This window comes from Cebidichthys violaceus, unplaced genomic scaffold (assembly GCF_023349555.1).
Source record: "Cebidichthys violaceus isolate CVI_PGR_0920_01 unplaced genomic scaffold, fCebVio1.0.p SCAF_62, whole genome shotgun sequence".
NCBI lineage: Eukaryota > Metazoa > Chordata > Actinopteri > Perciformes > Stichaeidae > Cebidichthys > Cebidichthys violaceus.
The window spans coordinates 625,589-648,707 of record NW_027176839.1 but is presented as its reverse complement, the minus strand read 5'-3'; the positions used below and the strand labels follow the sequence as shown (position 1 = coordinate 648,707).

The 23,119-nt window shown below is 40.5% G+C and overlaps 1 protein-coding gene across 5 annotated transcripts in view; it reads right to left on the bottom strand.

Annotated features, from left to right (window-relative positions):
* The window catches only part of adgrd2 (adhesion G protein-coupled receptor D2), a 60,102-nt gene extending 39,393 nt beyond the window's left edge, over positions 1–20,709 (bottom strand). For 4 of the 5 annotated variants that reach the window (XM_068734258.1, XM_068734257.1, XM_068734254.1 and 1 more), the window contains exons 1-18: positions 20,344–20,709; positions 20,015–20,072; positions 19,609–19,857; positions 18,887–19,516; positions 14,635–14,757; positions 13,981–14,075; positions 12,605–12,895; positions 8,468–8,579; positions 7,715–7,849; positions 7,267–7,375; positions 6,382–6,487; positions 6,252–6,307; positions 5,932–6,058; positions 5,695–5,798; positions 5,318–5,420; positions 5,008–5,161; positions 3,241–3,374; positions 2,079–2,194 (exon numbers count right to left, since the gene is read on the bottom strand). In XM_068734258.1, coding sequence (XP_068590359.1) covers positions 2,079–2,194; positions 3,241–3,374; positions 5,008–5,161; positions 5,318–5,420; positions 5,695–5,798; positions 5,932–6,058; positions 6,252–6,307; positions 6,382–6,487; positions 7,267–7,375; positions 7,715–7,849; positions 8,468–8,579; positions 12,605–12,895; positions 13,981–14,075; positions 14,635–14,757; positions 18,887–19,516; positions 19,609–19,857; positions 20,015–20,072; positions 20,344–20,388 — 2,747 coding nt within the window. In that variant the 5' untranslated portion in view covers positions 20,389–20,709. The remainder of the gene's footprint in view (positions 1–2,078; positions 2,195–3,240; positions 3,375–5,007; positions 5,162–5,317; positions 5,421–5,694; positions 5,799–5,931; positions 6,059–6,251; positions 6,308–6,381; positions 6,488–7,266; positions 7,376–7,714; positions 7,850–8,467; positions 8,580–12,604; positions 12,896–13,980; positions 14,076–14,634; positions 14,758–18,886; positions 19,517–19,608; positions 19,858–20,014; positions 20,073–20,343) is intronic. The other variant, XM_068734256.1, reaches the window with a different exon arrangement.
* Between the last annotated feature and the right edge of the window lie 2,410 nt (positions 20,710–23,119).

Below are 23,119 nucleotides of genomic sequence, written 5' to 3'. Positions count from 1 at the left end.
TGTTCTTCCACTAGATATCAGTTCACGGATAGATACTATAAAAATGAGCATACTTCCAAGACTCCTCTATTTCTTTCAGTCAATACCAATCGAGATCCCTGAGAAACAATTCATAGCCTGGGATAAAGTTATATCGAGGTTTATATGGAATGGTCAAAGGCCAAGAGTCAAATACAAAACGCTACAGTTTGGAAAACATAAAGGGGGCATGCCATTACCAAACCATAGGGCATATTTCCATGCAGCTCAAATTAAACCAGTAATTTATTGGTGTACCAATGATTATGAAGCAAAATGGAAAAACCTAGAATGATATGTAGAAGGAAGGGAAATTCAAAGCCTTATTGGAGACAGAAATATAGCAAAAGATGTACTTGAACAGATGGATGTTGTCACCCAATTTACGTTAGAGATGTGATTTAAAGTGGTACGAAAATACAGATTAGAAGAAGAGCTCAGGCTTCTACGATGGACTGCCTATGATAGACATTTTATCCTAGGTATTCTCGATCTGAGGTTCAAATAATGGATTTCATATGGAATAACAGCAATATGCACAGTTATTAAAGATGGGAGTGTTGTGAGTTTCCAGGAGCTGAAAGAAAAATACTCACTAAATAACCAGGACCGCTTCAGATATCTGCAATTAAGGGACTTTTTTGACAGAGAAATAAAGCACAAAATTAACTTGGATAAAAATGGAATAATTAGAACCATAATAGGAGTTTACAACTCAAAGAAATATAGAACCATATCGACTATATATCAACATCCAATGGAAAAATTAGGAAATGCAACATTTTATGTAAAACTGAAATGGGAGCAAGAACTTGTGAATATTACAGAGGATGAATGGTTGAATATTTGGAGGACACAACATCCTCGTGTACTTGGAGAGAACATTGTTGGAAGAATGTAATCAGATTCTTTATTACTCCCCAAATTACAAACAAATGTCTATGTCTATTGTTCAACCATGTTGGAGGAAATGTGGGGCAGTAAATGTAGACCACTCCCATGTATTTTGGCTATGTCAGAAAATTGTACAGTTTTGGGGAAATGTCCGTACGGTTATCGTCAAAATTCTTGGCTATGATATACCTAAGTCATGTATGTTTCTCTACTTTGGTAATATGACAGCAGATATTGCGTTAAAAAAAGATAGGTATCTGCTGAAAATTTGACTAGCAGCTTGTAACAAGGCTATTACGAAGAGATGGCACAAGGTAGAACCACCATCACAAGATGGATAGCTGAAAATTGTGAATGAATTGTATGACATGGAACAGTTAACTCACAGAATAAGAGCTCAAGAGGAATGATGTCGTGAGAAGTGGGAGAAATGGACGATGTTTACATGTCAACGATAACACAAGATAAGAACACCTGAATATTTCTCAGGATTTATTTTGCTTTTGAGGGGACAGAGCAATCCAGATCCTTTTTTATTTTTTTATTTTTTATTCTGTGGTTTTGTTTTTGTTTTATTTCTGTATGTATGTGTTCTGTCTGGTGAAAAGGCAAAAATTAAAGTGTGAAAAAACTGAATTGTGTTTTCAAGGTCCTATAACAAAGTCCTTTAAAGTTACCATTCTGAATTCACTGTTGTTTCACATATGTCATGTTTTAGACACTGATCACGTTGAAAAGTGTCTAAAAGAACTAAACCCTGCTAGGAGGAAGCTAGATAGAACTTAAGATGTAACACACTCTTTCACACACACACACACACACACACACACACACACACACACACACACACACACACACACACACCTCCAGTTGTGTTGGGACCAGGTGTTTAGCTGATAAGCTCTTACAACTCCCACAGCAGACTCCCAAACCTAAACTCCCAATCTCTCACACTGTCTCTATTGACTTTGAGGAAACAGCAAGTATGTGTGTATGTGTGTGTGTGTGTGTGTGTGTGTGTGTGTGAGAGAGAGAGAGAGAGAGAGAGAGAGAGAGAGAGAGAGAGAGAGAGAGTGGGCGCACAAGAGAAAAAAAGACTCAAGAAAGAAAGCACACAAAAAGCAAGAGGAGAGAGAGAGAGATGTAGAGAAGCCATTGTATCTCACCAGGTGAGGTCAAAAGCCTGCATCTTTGACGCTGAGCTTGGACTGAGCATCTTAGCCCGACGACGAGCGCTGGAAACAGTCACCATGACAACCCGACACAGCACGACTATATTGACCTGCAGGCAGAGGACAACAGCATCAACATGGCCTCCTGCAAGCATGAGACGTGCTACTGCAGATACACTTGGCCTCAGACTCACATGTAAAGAGGGGCACATTTACCCTGCTCATCAGGCTGCAGACACGTCACACTAAACAGTACTCAGCTGAGGTTCATTATTTCATTTTTCACTGCTCCTGCCTTTCTCAGATGGAAATGCAGAAGCGCAATCTTCATTTGGAAGCTTGAATCTTCTGTGTTGTTAGTACTGTGGTAAGCACTGTTTCCCAGCAAAATATTAAATTAATTTCCTTCATCATTAAACCACGTTAAACAACTTTTTTGAATATTTTGAAACGTTCTCTCTGCCTTTTACTAGTGGATTCGGGCCGGGACTCATGTTCATGTTAGATGCAAACCCAAAGAAGACTTGCTCATCATAACAATTCTCCATAACACCACTAGTGGTCAAAAACTCCATGAGCGGGGTGTCGTGATATACATTGATTGACAATAACCGTGAGATTAAAAAAATGAAATGTTGACATATATACAGTATATATATTATGATATTGTGTAATAATCTAGTGCCTCTTTAATCATTTTATATATAGTCATGGCAACAGACTCTCTCTCAACCTCCCTACACTTTTTGAGTCTTTTGAATGAAATTCATTTTCCATAAAAGAGACAGACTGCACAATAAACAAAGTTAAAGATTGATAGAGTTTGTTAATAGATATGGCAATAATGTTATCATGAATTCTTTTGGCCTCAAAGTATACACTTCAAGATGAAACTGTCAAATACATTGGGCTTTAACACAGAGTGCATGTTGTCAATGTAGACATTTATTTGATTAATTTGAATGATTTGATTTAATACAGTATTATTATCCTCGTCTCTTCCTTTTCCTTTTCCTACTTTAAACTTTAAAATAAATATAATTTTCCATACTTTAATAGTCACAAAACTCACACAACAATTCAAAGGTTTGCTAGACACGCATACACACACACACACACACACACACACACACACACACACAGTGAGATTACATACCGCCAAGACAAATATAACAGGTCCCACAAAGGCCCAGATGGTGTCAGTCTTCACATTGAGCCAGCAGTGATCATCTGCCTTGTACTCATCCACTGATACTGTCAGTGTTACACCAACTATTAGAACAGGTAGTCCTGGAAAACAGTTTGATAGAAGAAAATGAACGGTGGTAGTGTTGTGACAACATACAAATCAGCATGTTTAAAATACATATTTATAGAAGAGACTATTTAGTCTGTTTCGTTCTTTTAGTCTATTTAGTCTGAGGGGAACATGGAGAGCTGAGACGAACGCCTTCAAATGTTTGTGTTGCTTATTCACACACTGTTCTCAGCGACATAACACACACTCACAGATGTATTTGGGAACATGAACAGTAGCAGCTGCAGGATGTTTTAAAAAAAAAAGGGGTTAAGGTTACAGCACAAAAAAAAATTAATATACATGACAGTTAGTGGATTGAAATGCAATTCATATGTTTTTTACTTTTTTAGTCTCGGCACTTTCTAAAAATGTTTCTTTGATCGAGTGCATAGGATGAAAGTCGTTCTAGCACAGTTCCTGTATCCTCTTTAAGTTATTTTCAATAGCTGAATTGCTGTTAACATCTTTCCTTAATCTGATTTCACCCCAAGCTTCCCATCCCCGCTATTTAGCCTGGGGGTCTGTGATCGACAACAGTTAATGGGTTTACTGGCTTTGGACTAACGTATCACCGGCATGAATCATAACAAAAACCCCATTACAAAAACACCTATGTAGGGATTCACATCAAGTTGTGTTGTCTTAACTGGCAATATTATAACCAGCATTATAACTTACATTTGGTTTACAGTGCTTTAATATTCCAGTACTCATATTAAATAAACCTGAAGAATGATTGTAGTCATGTAAATCAGCACAGTTTCTATATAAAGCATGGATTATGTATTAATAAAATGATTAGGATTCAATTAAGCCCTGGAACTGACAAAATGATCAGGCAAAAACATTAATGAATACATCATTAAATAACATTTTTACTCAAGTAAATAAACAGTGCACAGCCTGTGTTTAGATATTAATTAAAACATTTGTTTAGATCACATATTTTTGGTAAATAGTAGACAATTTACACCATGGTAATATCATTTTTATTATTCATCAGTTTCCCAGAAGAAAAATAGAAGTTCAGGTCCTTTACTATTGAGCCACTGCAGCCCTGTGAAGCTGGCTGTCCCCTCACCCTGTCTGTCCCACATGAACTCTATCATCGTCTGTGTGAAGTCAGTTATACACAACAGTAAGAGAGGTAATGTCAGTAAGTGGCTGGTGTTAGACAACCAAGCAAATAAATGCTTATTTGTTATTAAGTGTAAAAAAATATATTTAGATGTAGTGTGATTTAGCCGTTTATCACATGCCTCCTAAAGTTATGCTATTATTAACGTAACAACATAATTATCTTGAGGTATCAAGATCATGGTTCTGGTTTAATTACTGTATCCCCTCATCAATAGGTTATAAAATGTCTTATTGAATTTAATTTGATAATCTGTTCACAGAGGATCCTGACTTTGTGAAAGCATGCTTACAGATGGAAAATGTGGTCTTTTTCACTAACTATGGTTTACTATAGAATGTAAATCACAATCAGTTAGCTAATACTTTGTGATAATGACTTTGAAATTTGAACTCATCTAGTCTGCATTGTAATTTACGGGTACGTAATTAGGTCATAAATCAAACTCCAACTTGACAAGTCACTGAAGGCAGATGAGAGTTTACCCCAGCCAATGATGTAATAGAGCTTCATCCTTCGGTCCTCGCTGATGTTGACCGACACGACTTTACTCCAGAGCAGCAGGCCCTCCACCAGCATCCAGGAGAAGGAGGCCATGAAGAAGAGGTGGAGTAGTGCAGTCACCACGAAGCATGCTGACTACAGGATAATACAGGAAGTATTTACTTTGTATCAATAGCATAATGGTGTAACAAAAAAAGAATGTGCCCAAATGTACTTCTCAAACAGTGAGTCTAATGATGATGACCAACGCTGTAACACACTTCTATAAATACGTCATAAGTGGAGTCTCACCTCATTGGCAGACGCCCAGTCACTGCACATCAACAGCAGCTCAGCAATGCCCAGAGCAACAATCAGGTTCTTATGGACAGTGGTGCGGTCTGATTTAGGGATACTGCACAGGTACACACACAAACACACACACACACATACACACACACATATACACACACACACACACACACACACACACACACACACACACACACACACACACACACACACACACCATTTATGAGCGAGGATCTCACATTAGTTTTCAGGATAAAAAAAAATTCTTTGGTTCTGTATTTTTCTTCCATTTATTGATGTGAATCTGGGAGGGTTTTATGAAATGCTTTTCACCCTCTGTGCTTTACAGAGTGCACTCTGTGATGTTTGTGACTCACCCCAGAGTGATGAAGAGGATGAAGGTGAAGAGGAGGCCACACAGAGACACTCCACAGCCGATGAACGTCAGCACCTGCAGAGCTTTTTCGTTCTCTGGGCTCCTCTGACACACACACACACACACACACACACACACACACACACACACACACACACAGTGCATGAGCTGGAAATAGCATACTGTATATAAAAGTCTACACAAAATACACAGTGATAATTGGAGAAAGCAATGTTACCTGGGCTTCATAAACCTGCAGCAGCAATGCAAAATTGGTGGTGTGGTTGCAGGAGCACACAGTGTATCCATATTGTTTGGACACTACATCACAGCCTTTGGTATTCCACCACCCACCAGTCTCCGGACTAGTAAGACACAAACGGCACATACTTGCATATCTACATACACACAGGAATGCCAAGAATGACAATATGCGCCTATCCAAAGGTTTTGCAAAGTCAATCACATTCTTTTGGTGAAACAGGTAAGATAACTGTGGTGTTCCAGAGGAATGGGACCTCCAAATCGCCCTTTTTAAAACCATTCATTGGCACTTACGTGAGATCAAAATCCCAGAAGGCGCACACTGGATCATATACAGTACCAGTGGGATTCTGTAATACAAATAAAATATATATATAATATATATAAGAAAAAAAATGGAGAATATTTGAGAGATTTTGCTAACCTGTACTCTGTGCTGGAGTTGGAAACGAACTGCTGTGCTAACCGGCTGGTTGTCTCCCATCACTGTGGTGGATATGACAGAAGAGCCCAGAACGGTGCCCAAATACCTGTTTATGTACACAAATTCACACATATGTTTTACTCCAAGACAAGAAGAAAAACTATTTGAAAGTAAATTGGAAAGTAACTCTTTAAAAACTATCTTTCTTATCACTCTGGGTTAAACGTGGCCTTTGCTGAAGATCCTTTGATATGTTTACATTTTCATCAGTTCATTTCATCAGTTATTTTCCCACCGCCATGTTAACATGTTTGCAAGAATGCTATCAATAAGCTAGCTTATTTTTTTTTAGTAAAGAACAGACTTAGAAAATCTGAATTCAAATGTGTTCTGCTCCTGCCACAATTATAGAAGAGTTGGATGAGGAGGAGGAGCTCCTGTACCTACAATGAATAAGGTTGTTGTTGCTGTAACGAATGTGAGATACTTATCCAGAATTACCACCTCAAAGCTCTGATTTCCAATCAAATTTCTGCAGCTTCCATTGTGCCTAGCATCATATTTATTCTACAAGCTCAAGTAAGAGATAAATCACTGAACAGGCCTTTATTTGAATGAGGTGTTGAAAGTCTGTGTAGTCTTGGAACATGTAGTGCCTGTTTCTAGACAACAACAAAAATGCATGGACAAAAGTGTAGGTACAATGATTATTTTGGTGGAAAAAAACACTTTACAGCATGAAAATGTGTTTTGTTTACTCCTCACCCTCTTGACCTCGCAAGACTGATGGAAGCCAAAGCTTGGGTTAAATATCCAATTTATTCTTTTGCCTCAGTATCTGGTATAAAATCATGTTATTCTATGATAGGTGTGGTTGTACCTTACCTCTGACTGCCATCTGTGACGGTAGGAACCATGGTGATGTTCTCCTCTGGATTGAAAAGAGGCCACAGAGAGCCGTACCACGTGTTGACCAATGTGAGCTTAAGGAAGCCTACACATTCAACACAACAGCAAGATGAGGCTTTCTTCAGTTTACAACAGACGGCCAAATGAAACAGTATTAAGAGAACCGTAGTTCATTTAGGATCACTCATTGTTCAAGAGGAAACGGTTGTTTCAAAACCCAACAATGCCCCTCCACCTGCACTTCACTGCAAGACCTTGGGAGTTTAAGTGGGTGAATGCATACTACACATTCACAAGTTTGTCGTGAATATAATGCATGTTTTCTCTTTGCAATGACTCTTCGTTGTGATAAATAAGTCTGAATAAGTGACTACTTAAAGTGCAGGCAGAAGAAGAGGATTGGTTGTTGTTGCATTTTACCTACCGTTGTTATGGAGATCCTGTATCTTCTGATGTGGGACTGAAATGCAGTCTAGTTTGGTGTGCTTCTCTGTCTCAGGCCCACAGAAGCTAAATCCTCTGGATCCTTCCTGCAGCCTCTGCTGCTGCATCTCCACTTCTGAAAAAGACAATTTGTTTAAATATTTTTCCACATAAAGTGTCTGAAGAAAGTTCACACTGTCTATGTTAAGTAACAACACTTAGACATTTTTAATAACCGCACAAATCAGCGGTATATGGTTTCAATAAAGATTGATTAATCAGAGCTGAGATTTTTCTCACAACGTCTGTACAATGCCAAGGTAAGACAAATTGGACAATATTGATTTATTGAAGGATTGTTGAATTTGTAATGACTAGAATTTTTTGTATGGAAACCATGAGCTTTGCTCTGTCACATTTCACAGCTCGGTTTTCAACAAAACGATTGCTTGAGCATGACGACATTAGTAAAAATAGCTTCCATTGGACATTCAGAGATCTCAGGATTTACTCTGGTGAGTACAGTGTTATAATCACTGATAGCCATATATATAAATAAGATTATTCTTCTATTTACTATGAACCATATCTTCTTAAAGTTCAGCTATTCATCTGGCATGTTCAGTGCAGCCAGTTTACCAAAGGACCTCAGTGATGGACCCAGACCTGGCTCAAATGAGTCATCCTTTGTAACCAAATGACTTTGCTATATTTGTTTAACGTTTCAATATGTTAGTGTGTGTGTGTGACTCACTGATGTTAGGTCTGTGAATGATCAGGTGATCAGTCTCTGCCATCAAGCGAGTTGTCAGGCTGGTCACCATCCGGTCAATACTCTTGACCACATCCATGGGGCCGTTCACCACCTAAAACACACGGAGCACAGATGTCTCAGCAGCAGCAACACTCATCCACTCTGCCCTCCGGAGTACAGTTGTCAAAGGTAAGGAAGTAGGACTACATTTCAAAATGACCATTCAAATGCCGCACCATGAGAAAATGCTTTCAGCGTCGATAACTCTTCGCCAGAGTTTGGCTATAGAGGGCACACACAGTTCAATCGATTGACCTATAATGGTGGGTGCATCTGTGGATGTTGCCTTTTTGGAACCCATCTTTCTGAATTCAATATGCCCATCTAAGAGCTGAGCCTTAGAGACAGAGCTTTGAGCAGTGTGAGGGAGGTTGGTGATGAGTACAGCCACAGTTTTTCAGAGTGCTGCTCATCCATTGAGTCTGGGCTGAGGTGGCCTTGGAGCGCTGAGAGGCCTGGGGGGAAGGGAGCCAAGCGCTGAGAGAAACACAACACTTGTCATAAGGCAACCTCATCATGTTGCACACATCAATAGTGCAAAGGCTAAAGTGACAAAAAAAGACTAGGTAAGAGAACACAATGTACCAACTGTGAACTGGATGAAAGCATGGTTTCCTCTCTGAATTCTATTTTTGATCAGAAATTCAGAATATGAAAATTGGAGGATTAAGCTATGTCTCAATAGAGACGTATGGAGGCTGCTGTAACATTTGTCAACTCTTCTACTATTCTTGTGGTAACTTCATCATTTCACTGAAGATGATGAGCTCATATGAAATATAGAAGCGCACTGCCCTCTAGAGCTTTAGAGCAGAAATGGCATCTATCTATCTATCTATCTATCTATCTATCTATCTATCTATCTATCTATCTATCTATCTATCTATCTATCTATCTATCTATCTATCTGTCTGTCTGTCTGTCTGTCTGTTTGTCTGTCTTCAGACAGACAGACAGACATTGTGCCATTTTTCTGTTAGGTATATATCAATTTCAATAGTACAATGTTTCACATTACTGTATGAATTGATACAGGAGATTGAACTGGATTCACATTTAAAAATTTGTTTTATGATGTGCACAAGATGGACTGACTAAATGATGTGGAGTTTGAACAAGTAGTTTTGAGAATTTCAATTCTGATCTAAGAAATGTATCAAAGTGATAGAGGAAAACCTATTAAGCTCAACTTTTTTCTTCATTTCAAATTTCATTTGAACCCCTTTTTGAATGCAGAAATGTTTTAAGATCAGGAGAGGCAAAGATAACCCTTTATTCAATAAGAATCCCAAAAAGAACATTTTGAGGAGGTTGAATCAACTGTTTGGCCTTTGTCGCTCTCTTGTGTAGCATACCCTCACTGACCTACTCCTGGACCCCCTGCAGTTCGCTTACAGAGCCAACAGGTCTGTAGACGACGCAGTCAACATGGCCCTTCACTTCATCCTCCAGCATCTGGACTCTTCAGGAACCTACGCCAGGATCCTGTTTGACTTCAGCTCTGACTTCAGCTCTGCCTTCACCACCATCATCCCGTCTCTGCTGCATGACAAGCTCTCTCAGCGCATGCCCGACTCCACCTGCAAGTGGATCACAGACTTCCTGTCTGACAGAAAGCAGCATGTGAAGCTGGGATAGCACGTCTCAGCCTCCCGGACCATCAGCATCGGTTCCCCACAAGGCTGCGTTCTTTCCCCTCTGCTCTTCTCCCTGTACACCAAAAGCTGCACCTCCAGCCACCAGTCTGTCAAGCTCCTGAAGTTTGCAGATGACATCACCCTCATTGGACTCATCTCTGGTTAGTTAGCATCATTCGCTCTGCTGAGAGGGTGATTGGCTGCAATCTGCCGTCCCTCCAGGACTTGCTCACTTCAAGGACCCTGAAGTGAGTAAGAAAGATTTAAGCCGACCCCTCTCACCCTGGACACAAACTGTTCGTGCCCCTTCCATCTGGTAGGAGGCTCCATCAGGACCAAGACCTCACGCCACAAGAACAGTTTCTTCCCATCAGCAGTCGGGTTCATCAATAAAGCCCCACTGACTCTGTCATCCCCAGGACAATTCCCTACCGGTCACTCCCCTGCACATCCCTTCTCTGTTTCTTCATTTAAACACACTTGACCCTTTACATTACACTTCATCATACTTATTTACAGTACTGTTATCTGTTTGTTGTGCACTTTATTTTATATTTTTTTATATTCTATTGTAAATTTTAATATGTTTTTTATTTCTTGCACTGTCTGGATTGTTGTTGATTGTTTAACGTTATGCACTACCCGCCATGACACATTCCTTGTAAGTGCATACATTGGCAATAAACGGTTTCTGATTCTGATTCTGATAAGCCATCTTCTGCAGCTTTTGTCAACTTCCGATCTAAGATCCACTCTGGTCGAAAGGATGAATCAGCATGAGTATGGCAATGTTCATTTCCCAATGATAGGCATTTTAGTTTAATATATCTTTAGATAACAAAGTACCACTAGCCATCTGCACATTTAGAATTCTACATGAAGTGTTTACATTTACAAACATGAAATCAGTGACAGACCAGTAAAAATTCTGCACCCCCCCAAGTCTTAAGGCACTGCCTCCTCTCCAGGGGGTATGTTGGTTGGGTTTAGGAGTTCCTCAAAGTGCTCTTTCCACCACCCTACAATGTCCCCCGTCCGGGTAAGCAGTCGTCCGTCCGTCCCCCCCCCCGGGTAAGCAGTCCCCCCCCCCCCCCCCCCCTTCCCCCACTGAACAGCCTGGGTAGGCCCTGCTTTCCCTTCCTGAGCCGTCGGATGGTTTGCCAGAACCGAACGTCCTCCATGGGCTCTCTGAACTCCTCCCATGCCCTAGTTTTAGCATCCGCAACCACCGCAGCTGCCGGTACCTCTCAGCTGCTTCAGAAGACCCCTGAGCCAATCAGCCCCGAAAGGCCTCCTTCTTAATCTTGACGGCTTCCCTCACCTCCGGTGTCCATCACCGGGTTATCGGATTGCGCGCCACGACAGGCACCGATGATGTTTCCCGACAACAACTCCTAGCGGCCGCATCCACAATAGAGGCTTTGAACATGATCCACTCAGATGCCATGTCCCCAACCTCCCTCGGGATGTGTGAGAAGTTCTTCCGGAGATGGGAGTTGGCGGACAGGATCCTCCGCCAGACGTTCCCAGTTCACCCTCACTACACGCTTGGGCTTGCCAGGTCTTTCCAGTCGGCTCCCCCGCCATCTGATCCAACTCACTACCAGGTGGTGATCAGTTGACAGCTCTGCTCCTCTCTTCACCAAGACATATGGCTGCAGATCAGATGATACGATTATAAAGTCGATCATTGATCTCCGGCCTAAGGTGTTCTGGTACCAGGTACACTTATGAGCCACCATATGCTCGAACATGGTGTTCGTTATGGCCAAACCGTGGCTAGAACAGAAGTCCAATAGTGAGACACTACTCAGGTTCAGATCGGGCAAGCCGTTCCTCCCAATCACCCCCCGCCAGGTTTCTCCGTCATTGCCAACATGAGTGTTGAAGTCCCCCAGGAGAACCAAGAGAACCAGGAGAACAGGCGGTGCCCTTTCCAGGACCCATCCCATCGACTCCAAGAAGGCCGGATACTCCGAACTTCTGCCTGGTGTATAAGCACCGACAACAGTCAGAGCCTTGCTCCCCGCAAACCGTAGGCGCATGGAGGCGACCCTCTCGCACTCAGCCAGGGGCTTGTGAGTATCCCTACTCCTGCCCGGCGCCTCTCACCCTGGGCATCTCCAGAAAAGGACAAAGTCCAACCCCTCTCCAGGAACTTGGTTGCAGAGCCAGTGCTGTCTGTGGAGGTGAGTCCAACTATATCTAGCTGGTACCGCTCCACCTCCTGCACCAGCTCCGTCTCTTTTCCCGCTAGCAAGGCGACGTAGAGCCTATCCTAAAAATGATATTGTCTTATTCTTCTGAAAAAAATCTAAATCTATGCTATATCATGTCAGATGTAAATACAATGGACAAATGTACAAGTTCAGTGAGGAGCCACACATGCACCAGGGCTAAATAAACAGTGGGAATATGCAGTGCTACTGAGTATGTAGACCTCTTTGATGGCCTGCCACTTGAGGGCGTTGTCTTCACTGATGACGCTGGCAGCCACACTGATGAAGTGCTGGCTGAGCTCCTGGACCATGTCCCGGCTGTGGTTGGTGGCTTCGGTGAGTGGTTGAGCAGGGACATCAGCAGCCAGAGACAGCAGCTGGATGATGGACACCATGTCTGTTGGCTGCAGTCCCTCTTGCTGTGTGTCCTCCAGGGCCTGGACAGAGATGTCCAGCAGGGCAGAGGCCTCGGCCAGGCTGCTCAGCCCTGACGGCTGCTGCCCCAGCACTGCCTGGGTGTGGAGACACTGGGTTCAACAGAGCTACAAGACCTCTTTCATTTTATCAATTCCAAAACCTGTTTTTATTTTAGTTTTATTCAGAACATTACAGAGGGATAGAATGCTGGATATAATTTAGCTTATTTGATCACATATTTGTTGTATAATTTGTCAGTATGTTGGGGACCCGAAACGATTATTTTAGAATATCATGATATCATTTTTTAAAGTTTTTTTTTCTTCTTGGGTGATGATAAATTTAGGTAATAGTCCTGTAAATTAAGTTTGGTTGAGAATTATTTGGCATGAAAATTAGCTATGAATATTAGCACCGAATACGCACCAGTGGCGTAAGGTAGGTAGAAGTGCACTCCATTATGACATCCCCAGAGCACGCTAGTTATTTATGAAGCACACACACACACACACACACACACACACACACACACACACACACACACACACTATTAGGCAAACTCTGTGCTCAGCTTTATAGTTTACTTATAGTTTTTTATAGTTTGTGTAGAATAAGCACATCATTTAGTTACAGATTGCTTCTGATTATTTTACAAAAAAATTAAAGAAAGGAAAACCATGACGGAGATGAGTTTTCCTTTTTGAGGACGTATGGCATCATGACACGTCACCCATCTGACTTCTTCTTTGAACACAGCGTATATCTCAGGGGGCAATCTGAATCATTTGCAAGGGCCAGTTCTCTGTGCAACACATTATTGGAGGTAAGGCCTCTGTGAAACTGCACCGCCTGCACTACAAAAACCTATATCAAACACACACATGTCAGTACAATTGAATTTGTTATCATTAGAGAATGGTGTAGACCAACAAAAAAGAAAGAAAAAAGTTATCTCGAGACACTTTTCATATAGAGCAGATCTAGACTTGTTCTCTATAAATTCTAAATACACCATACAACACACTCTCTGGCTTAATTGAAGACACTACTCAATATTAGGTGTGGTAAACAGGCTAAGAACTAATTTGAAAGAAAAGCGCCTTAGAAGACAGAATGTTTATCATAGTAAAATCTTTAAAGATTTATCTTTACCCTAAATGAAGATGTGTGGGTAGTCTACCTGGGTTTTGTTGGAAAGCTTCATCAGATGGTTCATAAAGGTTGTGGGCTGGGAGTTCTGAGAATCAGTCATCTGCTTCATCTTCAGGTAACGCTCTGTGCCAAAAACAACACAACACCAGTGTGGATGATGTAATGGCAGGATGCTCTGCTGTTTAAAGAACTCATCCTTCAGCTGGAAGAGTTCAACCCTGAGCCTGCTAACGCGTCCAGAATAAAACACTCAACTCCCAGCACAGCCTGATCTTTGACCTCCTTGTCAACAGGGGGATTTCCCTCACTTAAGGCTCAGATATTATAATAAGTTACAGCAGGCAAACATTGTATACTCTTTTCCTTTCCTATACTCTTATTCTTCACGTATTTGTGTCTTTACTAATTTATGAAAAACATAGTTTTCCTGGCTATGGCCCAGGGTAAAAATCCATGAATTGACCCTGATACAAATCAACTCAATGTTCTCGCTGCATTTGTATATTCAACATTAAAGTCAATGTTTGAGATCTTATATTTACTACAGTTTTTTTGTCTAAAAAACCCATTACGTTGTGCATGCTGCACCATCATTTAGAATTAATGTATCCATTCACCATTACCACTAATATTATATCATTCTATCACAAGTCTGTTCTTGTGGACATTGTATGAGGCTCACCTCTTCTGTTCCTGCAGATGAACAACAGTGGATCAGAGCAGTCTGTCAAGCCGAACAGTGGGAGCTGATCTGACCATCCCAGCAGCGTTCTGCAGCCCTGCAGCTCCATCTGCTGGTGCACTGCTGCTCACGCATTCTCACACACACACACACACACACACACACACACACACACACACACACACACACACACACACACACACACACACACACACACACACACACACACACACGAGTCAACTTGAGTCTGTTTAAATGCCTTCACTGGTAAAAAAAACACATAAACAATGAGGCAAATATCAGATTTGATTCAAAAGAAAACTGGCATTTAGGAACATTGAGGAACACCAACAACTAAATTGTTTTTGTAACAAAAACCCTGACTGCATGGGTCCTTTAAGAGGAAAGGAAACTCAGACAGTGGGGGAGTTATTGTTCACCGCTGCATAGAGTTCTGTCCTTCCACAAGCTGCCCCCGCACTGCTGGAGCTGTGGGAATCCCCTCCATCCCCTCCTTTTCTCTGACTCACTGTCACTGCCCTTCATTTTGTCAGTCAGTCATCCTGTGTTTCTGGACTGTTAAGTACTGTTACTGTAGTGTCACCAAAATCACTTAAGCAGGGGTGTCAAACTCATTTTCACCCTGGGCCACATCAGCATCATGGTTGCCCTCAAAGGGCCGGTTGTAACTGTAAGACTTTATAAATGTAACTACTCCTAACATATTGTTAAATAACTGTCTCTGCATTTGATTATTGTTTATTCAAGTGTAAAAATATTGTACATGCAGTTATATAAATGTACAAATATATGTAAGAACATTTAGGGTTAAGAAACCCACATTACTCTATCAAAGATCAAACTTTTAAAGAAAATAACAAAGACAAATATCATCAAACACAAGTTATTACATTGACTTTGTTCAAAGCTGTTTTTGTGAACCCTCCCCGTTGTCTCCCGTGCATGGCAGCTACATCCAAGAGCTCCTCACTGACAGTCAAGTCTGCCTTCAGCCTCTAATAAACATTGATAGATGCACTGTATCCGTGTTCTCTGTGCTTTCATCAACATCTAATGAAAAAGACAAGTAACTGCTCGTCTCTTCAGCTAGCTGTGTTGTCAGATTGCCTGCTAGTTCCTGAACTCGGTCTGCGATGGTGTTTCTTCACAAACTGATATTTTTAAAAGTCTGTATCTGGTTGGAGTACACCTGCTCACATACCTTTAGCATGCACTGCTTCAATGCACCCTCTGAAAAACACTTGGAAGCTCAAGCGATTTCTTCAGCCACGATAAAGCTAGCTTTCACATCATTTTTGGCTGTAACTTTTGTAAACATATTCTGCTGCGATTGCAGTCTGCCTTTTAATTCTTGGACAATTTTATGTTTTTCTTGAAGGCTAAATTTAGCATACTTGGCTCCATGTTTGGTGTCAAAATGCCGACATAAATTGTATTCCTTCACCACCGACACTGCCTCATAGCACAGAAGACAGACCAATTTTTCTCCTTGAAGCACAAACATGCATTCGCTTTCCCATCTTTCATTAAATGTTCTTCCCTCTGCATACATTTTTCTCTTCTTGGACATTTGGGGATTATTTGTTGATCTTTTTCAACTCAATCACTTGTTGGAAAACCACACAGACATGTTGTTGCCATGAGTGAATAATAGTGGTGTAACGGATCGTTGTCGATCCTTGATCCGTACAGTCTCCTCTCATGGTTCGGCACACATGCGAACCACAGATTAATTACTTAATTAATTTATATTAAAAGTCATAATTATGACTTTCTATCTCATAATTTCGACTTTCTATCTCATAATTTTGACCATGGGAATATTTTTATTTGCAAGTCTAACTTTAAATTTTTTTTTGCTAGCGGATTCGCAGGCCACATAAAATGACGTGGTAGGCCGAATTCGGCCCGTGGGCCTTGAGTTTGACACATGTGACTTAATGCATCAATATTCTACAAGTCTTTTTTGGGGAAAAATATTCGATACTACTCAAATTTGTGCAAAATATTTTTTTCCAAAATAAGCATTGTAGTAGGATGAGCACAAAGAGGCATGAAGTGAGTTTATTTAATATTTTTCCCAATAGAAATTCACCAAAATTATGCAATGACACAAAATAAGTGTTGCAGTATGACCAGGAGTAGAGGAAGTGTTGTAGGAAGTGCCTTTGTTGAGGCCACACTGCACAAGCTATTGAATATTGCACTTTGTATTTGGTCCCTGAGCACTCATCTCACAGCCGGCTTCACGTAGAAAACAAAGTTATTTGTCCAGCTCGGAGGACGACTTGTTTTGATGAAAGTTTGTTGTCTACCTTACTACGGTTGCAAAGAGGCATCGTTTGTGTTTTAACGACCTTTTGATAATGAGTTATGTCCGGAAAGTCTTTATCAGTGAAAATCTTTCTAACTTTACTGAACTATACCTTCACTTTTCTCATAATTATGAGTTCATGATCCCGAGAACTTTGGTCATAATTATTAGATCTTTTCTTGTAAATAGGAGATAGTAGCTTATTGTAGTTTTCATAATATTTAGTCAACTTTATTGATAATAAGATATTTTATTTGCTGTTGTGGACTTAACTTTCATCCCGCTTTACTTTTGCACCTGCTCTCCCTATTGCAAGAGCACACAGTACTGCACACAGCTCAGTATTATGGCAGGAAATAGTGAAATAGTCAGGAAATGCAATCTTTCGGTATCCGGATTTATAACCACGAGACCAGTGTTTGACACCACGTTGTGGTTTTATGATTGTGGTTTTGTTGCCTAAAGCTAACGTTTGCTTTGTTGCATCAACCCAACTTTACGTAGTTACACAATATCACTACAAAAAAGTACAAGGAGGCCAGAAACATAAGCAGTCAGATGTTGAGACAGATTGGAAACCAACAGGTTATCCAGATTACTGAAAGTGAGCAAACCTGAATTATCTTCAACTAATCCTTTCTTCATTGCACAGGAAAATTGTGTGCATGTTCAATTATAGTAAACACATAGGGTCAAGGTTTAACCAGGTCAATCTGGCCTATGATGGTTTTGGTAAAAATGTTTACCTTTTGCCTTTGTTGTCTTTTGGAAACAATTTTCACTAGTCCATTTTTTTTCCTTCTAAAACCTGATTCCGTTTTTTTGCCACTTCCGATTCCGATTTCAAATGTAAATAATGTGGTGTGTACAACAATATAATCCCCAAAATAATTGTTGCAAAAACTACAAAAAATAGGACCCAAATTGTAAAAAATCAGAATTATCCTATAAGAAGGAAACCTGACTAAAAACCTCTGAATGTCCAGACTGTCTTGACTAGAGTAAGTCTAGAGTACACATAACTTTCACTTACTTCAAACTCAACATCATTTCTTTACAAATAATAGAGCGATTTGTCAAACTCTGTCCAACAAAGGTTTAGTTATCAGAGGATTTAAGACAAGTGTGCTTAACTTGTGCCTGCTTTCCAATTAGGACAACATTCACAACAATATTACCCCTACTGTATGTGACAATAGACAGTTTCCTGATTCTTTTGAAAGACACATCCTGGGTTTCAATCATATACAGTATATAAGAAGTGGACCGTGGCGTCACCCATTGGTTTGTGGACTACCGTTTTGAAGCCTTGAGTTTAGCATTTTGCTGTCGCCATCTAATTTTCTTTGGAATCAGATGTGGTCATATTTGGATGAGAAGATGGCGCTCTGGAGGAGGTAACTTTAGCATAACAAACGATAAGCTTCCAGCGTGCACTAATGAGTGCTAGCTTGGTTAGCAACTGTGATATTAATTGGGATGCTAATATTGGCTAGCAAAAAACAGGCATAAAATAACCATGTTTCTTCTGGAGAAAAGAGTAGCTGACTTCTTATGGTGTGTTCACACCAAATGCGAAGCAAACTTTCTTTGTAATCACAAATGGAGGAAAGGTGGTGGTGACTTGCCAGATACACTGAAAACATTTGAACTTAGCTCAACTTTCAACACAGAGTTCCTAAAACATGCCCCACCAATGAAGCCTCTTGCCTTTTTTAAACAAGGGTTATATTTGGTCTGAATAGTTACTTACAGGACGTTTTGCCCCTCACCTACAGAGACATTAGTTGTGTTCTCCATATTTAGGCACAGGTGGGCCCTTTGGAGAGGATCAGTCTTACACACCCGTGATGAAATGCTGACTTGAATGAGGTAGCCCCTGAAATGGGACTCAGAATATACAGAATGTGATCTTACCTGGGCAAAAAAGAAGGGCCTGGACCTCTTTCACCATTGGGTGGCTGCTTAGGTAGGCAAGATTCCAACTGAAGAGCACTTCCGGGGTTATGGGTGAACATGTGTTGAGAGCATGGATATGCCTTGTTTCCAGAGACATATTCCAAACATTAAGGTCAGTGATATTTCCAAAAAAAGGCTCTGTGAAATTCCCTCCAAATGAATCTTGGTCCTGACCCAGTATAAATATACCATCCCCATAGATATTCCTGGAAGAGTCTGTGGCTAAGCCCATGTCCTTTCTGTCCCCATCCACATAGATAGCCCAGTGGCCACTGCTCCGGAGCCATGTGACACATATGTGATGCCAAGCTCCGTCGTTGGGGAAGGACGCCTTATATGGCAGGTGCTTCCCGTGGATGATGAGCGCAAGGAGAATGCGTCCCTGCACATCTACTTGGCCTCTTAGCTGAAATTCATTGGTAAAGACAGGTGCAGCGTAGGAGAAGATGGTTGACACATCATTCCACTCTGGGTTCCACTGAACTCGAACACACACACTGACAGACGACAAAGTGGGAAAGGACATGTTGACACGAGCAAAGCCCTCACGGGATTCCTTTGGGAAGCTTAGAGCTGAGAACTGTACATCTAAACAAAAGCAGAAGAAGTGGTCAGTGATGAAAGTGTTTTGTATCTCTTAACTTGCTTTAGATGTTTGAAGGTCCACTGATTGCACTCACACTGTTTGGAGAGGGCCACAGCCCCAGAGGCTGCTTTGCTGGGATCCCTGATCCAGATAGGCGAATGATGTCCAGTCTGCCGAAGCAGCTCAAAGACTCCCTCCTGGTCCTCTAACTGTTCAAGGGTGGCAAGGGAGCTGAACTGGCCTCTGCAGAATCTGTCAGCCCTGGAGAAGGCCAGTGAGTCATTGGCCAGCTGGAAGGCCCAGTGAGAAGTCAGATGGACCAGTCTTGATTTCCCTGGTGAATCTGACAAAGAAAACAATCACAACAAGCATGAATGAAAAATAGTAACGCAGCAATCAATAACATATTCAATGATTTTTTGATGGATAGAGTGGATGAAAAAGAGAAGTCAGTACTATGAATTGAATTGCTGGCCACTAAAAGTCATTAACAGTCTCACCATGTGACTCCCCCACTCTGTCTGGCCCAGCATGTGTTGGCTCACTTTCACATACCACCTACAGGAGAGAAAGTCAAGTTTATGTTTTATTTTAACAGTTGCTTTTCAACATTTGCCTGTAAGCAGCATGCACAAGTTGGAGTTTATCTGCCATTTCAAAATAAATGGTTTATGTGTGTTTTTGAAAACACAGTCATCGTTATCAATTTAGAAGACTCCAAAGTTGATGTACTGATTAGCATTTTCAATACGATACAATCTTAATACAAAATAACACAATAAACTATTTGCATGGTTTTTGTTATATGATAAAATATTATTAACATTACCACAAATGAGAAGAGTATGAGTCCAGTATGCAGGGCACCAATCATCTCTAGACCAGTGTAGTTTCCAAATGAAATAGACCACTGATTTTATCTAGAAAATAATATATCTGCTTCAATTTAGAAAAAGTCACAAAGTGAGTACAAGACCCTATTTGCGTGTCAGTCATCAGCAGGCAGTTTTCCAAATTTCTGGAGTTAATGTCCTGAGTCATTGTTGCTCTGTCCCCATTTTCCTTTATAGCAGCAGAAAGTCTCTTTGAGTAAACTGGGAAGGAACTCCATGCGTGGTATGATCAAACCCAAATCTGGTCCAGACTCCTCAACTAGTGCTTCGGCTTCAATATCCAGCATATCCAGCAGAGTTTCTGGTCTCCTGACTGGAAAAGAGTCAACAATCCCAATGCGTCTGTCCAAAAAACCCTGTCTGTGTCCTGACTCCCTTCAGACCCCAACCCCTCCCTCCCCCTCCTTAGTACCCTGAAGCCATCTGCCTTTGTGATGCAAATGTGGTAATTTTTTAAAAGAACCCTACTTACGCAAGCAGTGTCAAGCATTTGGCACAGAGAGTTCATCAAGAGCAGCAGGGCAGCTGACATTTTTACCACATAGCCCGTCTTTATGCCTACTATAGAAATCTCTAAAGTTATTTTGAACATCTGTTTCATTGATGTACTTCATAGTCAATAGAAGATTAGTTTTATTCATGTGTTCAGTAAATTAATTAAACCGTACAGTTTGGTTGGCTTTCAGCTTTTCTATGCCTTTTGACATCTGCATTCACAATACTGCTGCCACATGTTTTTCATTTCCAGATAATCAAATTGATGACTAAGTAAATGTATAGTTCACAGAGTTAAACATATCGGTCCCAAATCTAGACAAAGAAGCTAAGGTGGCAACACCATGGCTGACTAAAATACAGTGAGAACACCTATTGTCAAGCAAATCACTTACTTCCCATCGCTGACATACATATTGTGACTCCTAAAATATAACACAGCATGACCTTTTTTGTATATGATGTTGAGTTGTTATAGTATAACTCTAATTTATTCTTACTATTTCTTCTTGTAGGTTTGGTCATCAAGTTCAGTTACTTTATTATACGCTATGTTTATTGTAAGTGGAGATATGCTTGAAGTTAGCACACTTTGAGGAATTTTAACCACGAGAGAAGGACTACTATGACCCACAAGGTGAGGTTCAAGTGACCAACAAGGGTGGCCCGGTTAGTGCTTTGCTAATGGCTGAATGTAGCATACTGTTGGATGGCCAACAATGGCTGTGCAAGCACATATTCTAAATTGTATTGATCACAAATATTGTGGGTTTGGCAATACTGTTTGATGGGTCATTTGTGTATAAAATGTTTACTTGAAATTCCATTTGTTTTGTTTTTACAACAGTTGTAAGTTACAGAGTTTGAGCTGTGCCAACTGAATAGCTAGATCTCCAGCTAAAGGTTATGAAGTTAGTAGCAATCTGTGTTAGATCGTGTTAAAATTTGGTGATAATAGAAATACAAGAATCGGAAAAGGATCTGTGTATTGAAATAATGCTTACATGGAGACCGTGGTTAAGTGGAGAGCAGGGCCGTCCTTTAAACGGAGGATCGGTGGTTCGATCCCCGGCTCCTGCTCCGCCAGTCTCATGTTAATGTGTCCTTGAGCAAGACACTTAATGTCTTAATGTCCCCAAATTGCTCCCTACGGGTTATAGATAGATACTGAATTGTAAGTCGCTTTGGATAAAAGTGTCTGCTAAATGACTGTAATGTAATGGTAGTCTATACAGTGACTATACATGTATTTAGGCAAACAACAAAGGAAGGCAAATGTTATACTGAGCTAAGAAACCGTAACTTTAAAAATGTATATTTTATCCATAACTGACACTCTTTAAGAACATACATCCCTAATTGTACTTGCAGAAAACTTTTGGGATCTGTTATTCCCTACACATTTCTCTTCAGTGCAAATATTGGCCAGTAAACAGGGTTTTCACAACGTATAAGCCCCGGCATAATTGATGTTGTTGAGTTAGATGAACAGGCGACAGAAGAGGAGAGCATGAGGTAGAGCGGTGTCCAGGACTTTCAGATACCTAGGTGGAAAACCAATGACTGGCTTTGTCTCAATCAGTTCTTGTCTGGATCACTGGATTCTGGGCATTAGGGATGTTTCGGCTCTTCTTGATCAGTCTCTCTCTGAGAGTCTGTCTAGACAGGTGTGTGTAAAGCCACAAGAGGCAAGATGTTCATGTTAAAGGATTATGCTGGTGTGATAACATTGTACTTACCCAAGGTAATTGTGGAGTTCTACACCTTTTAGCTAAATGTATTTTGATTAGTAATTGGAGGTGAACAGAAACATGAAATAGTACAAATAAAAAAAACTGTGAAAAGGTAAACTTTTTTTTAACCATGTTCTTTCTGTGTTCTTTTATAAACACAAACATGAATAAAAACTAATATATTGAAATATAGTGAAATATCCCGAAACCTGAAGACATGGATTTTAAAACCGAAAATGTGCATGTCATGGTGTTTGAGATTCTTTATTTCTTTGTTATTCAAGTCACAATTCTCAATTATGAATTTAACATATTCTGCTTCTTACTTTTATTATGTTGGCATATGAGCATTTTCTTTTACAGAAACAGAGATTTTTACATTTGTAAAAAAAAAAACAGTGTAAAAATCCTAATTCAAATTCGATCGTGCAATCTTCATTTTTATTTTAACTACTTGCATTGTCATTCTCTGACAATATTAAAA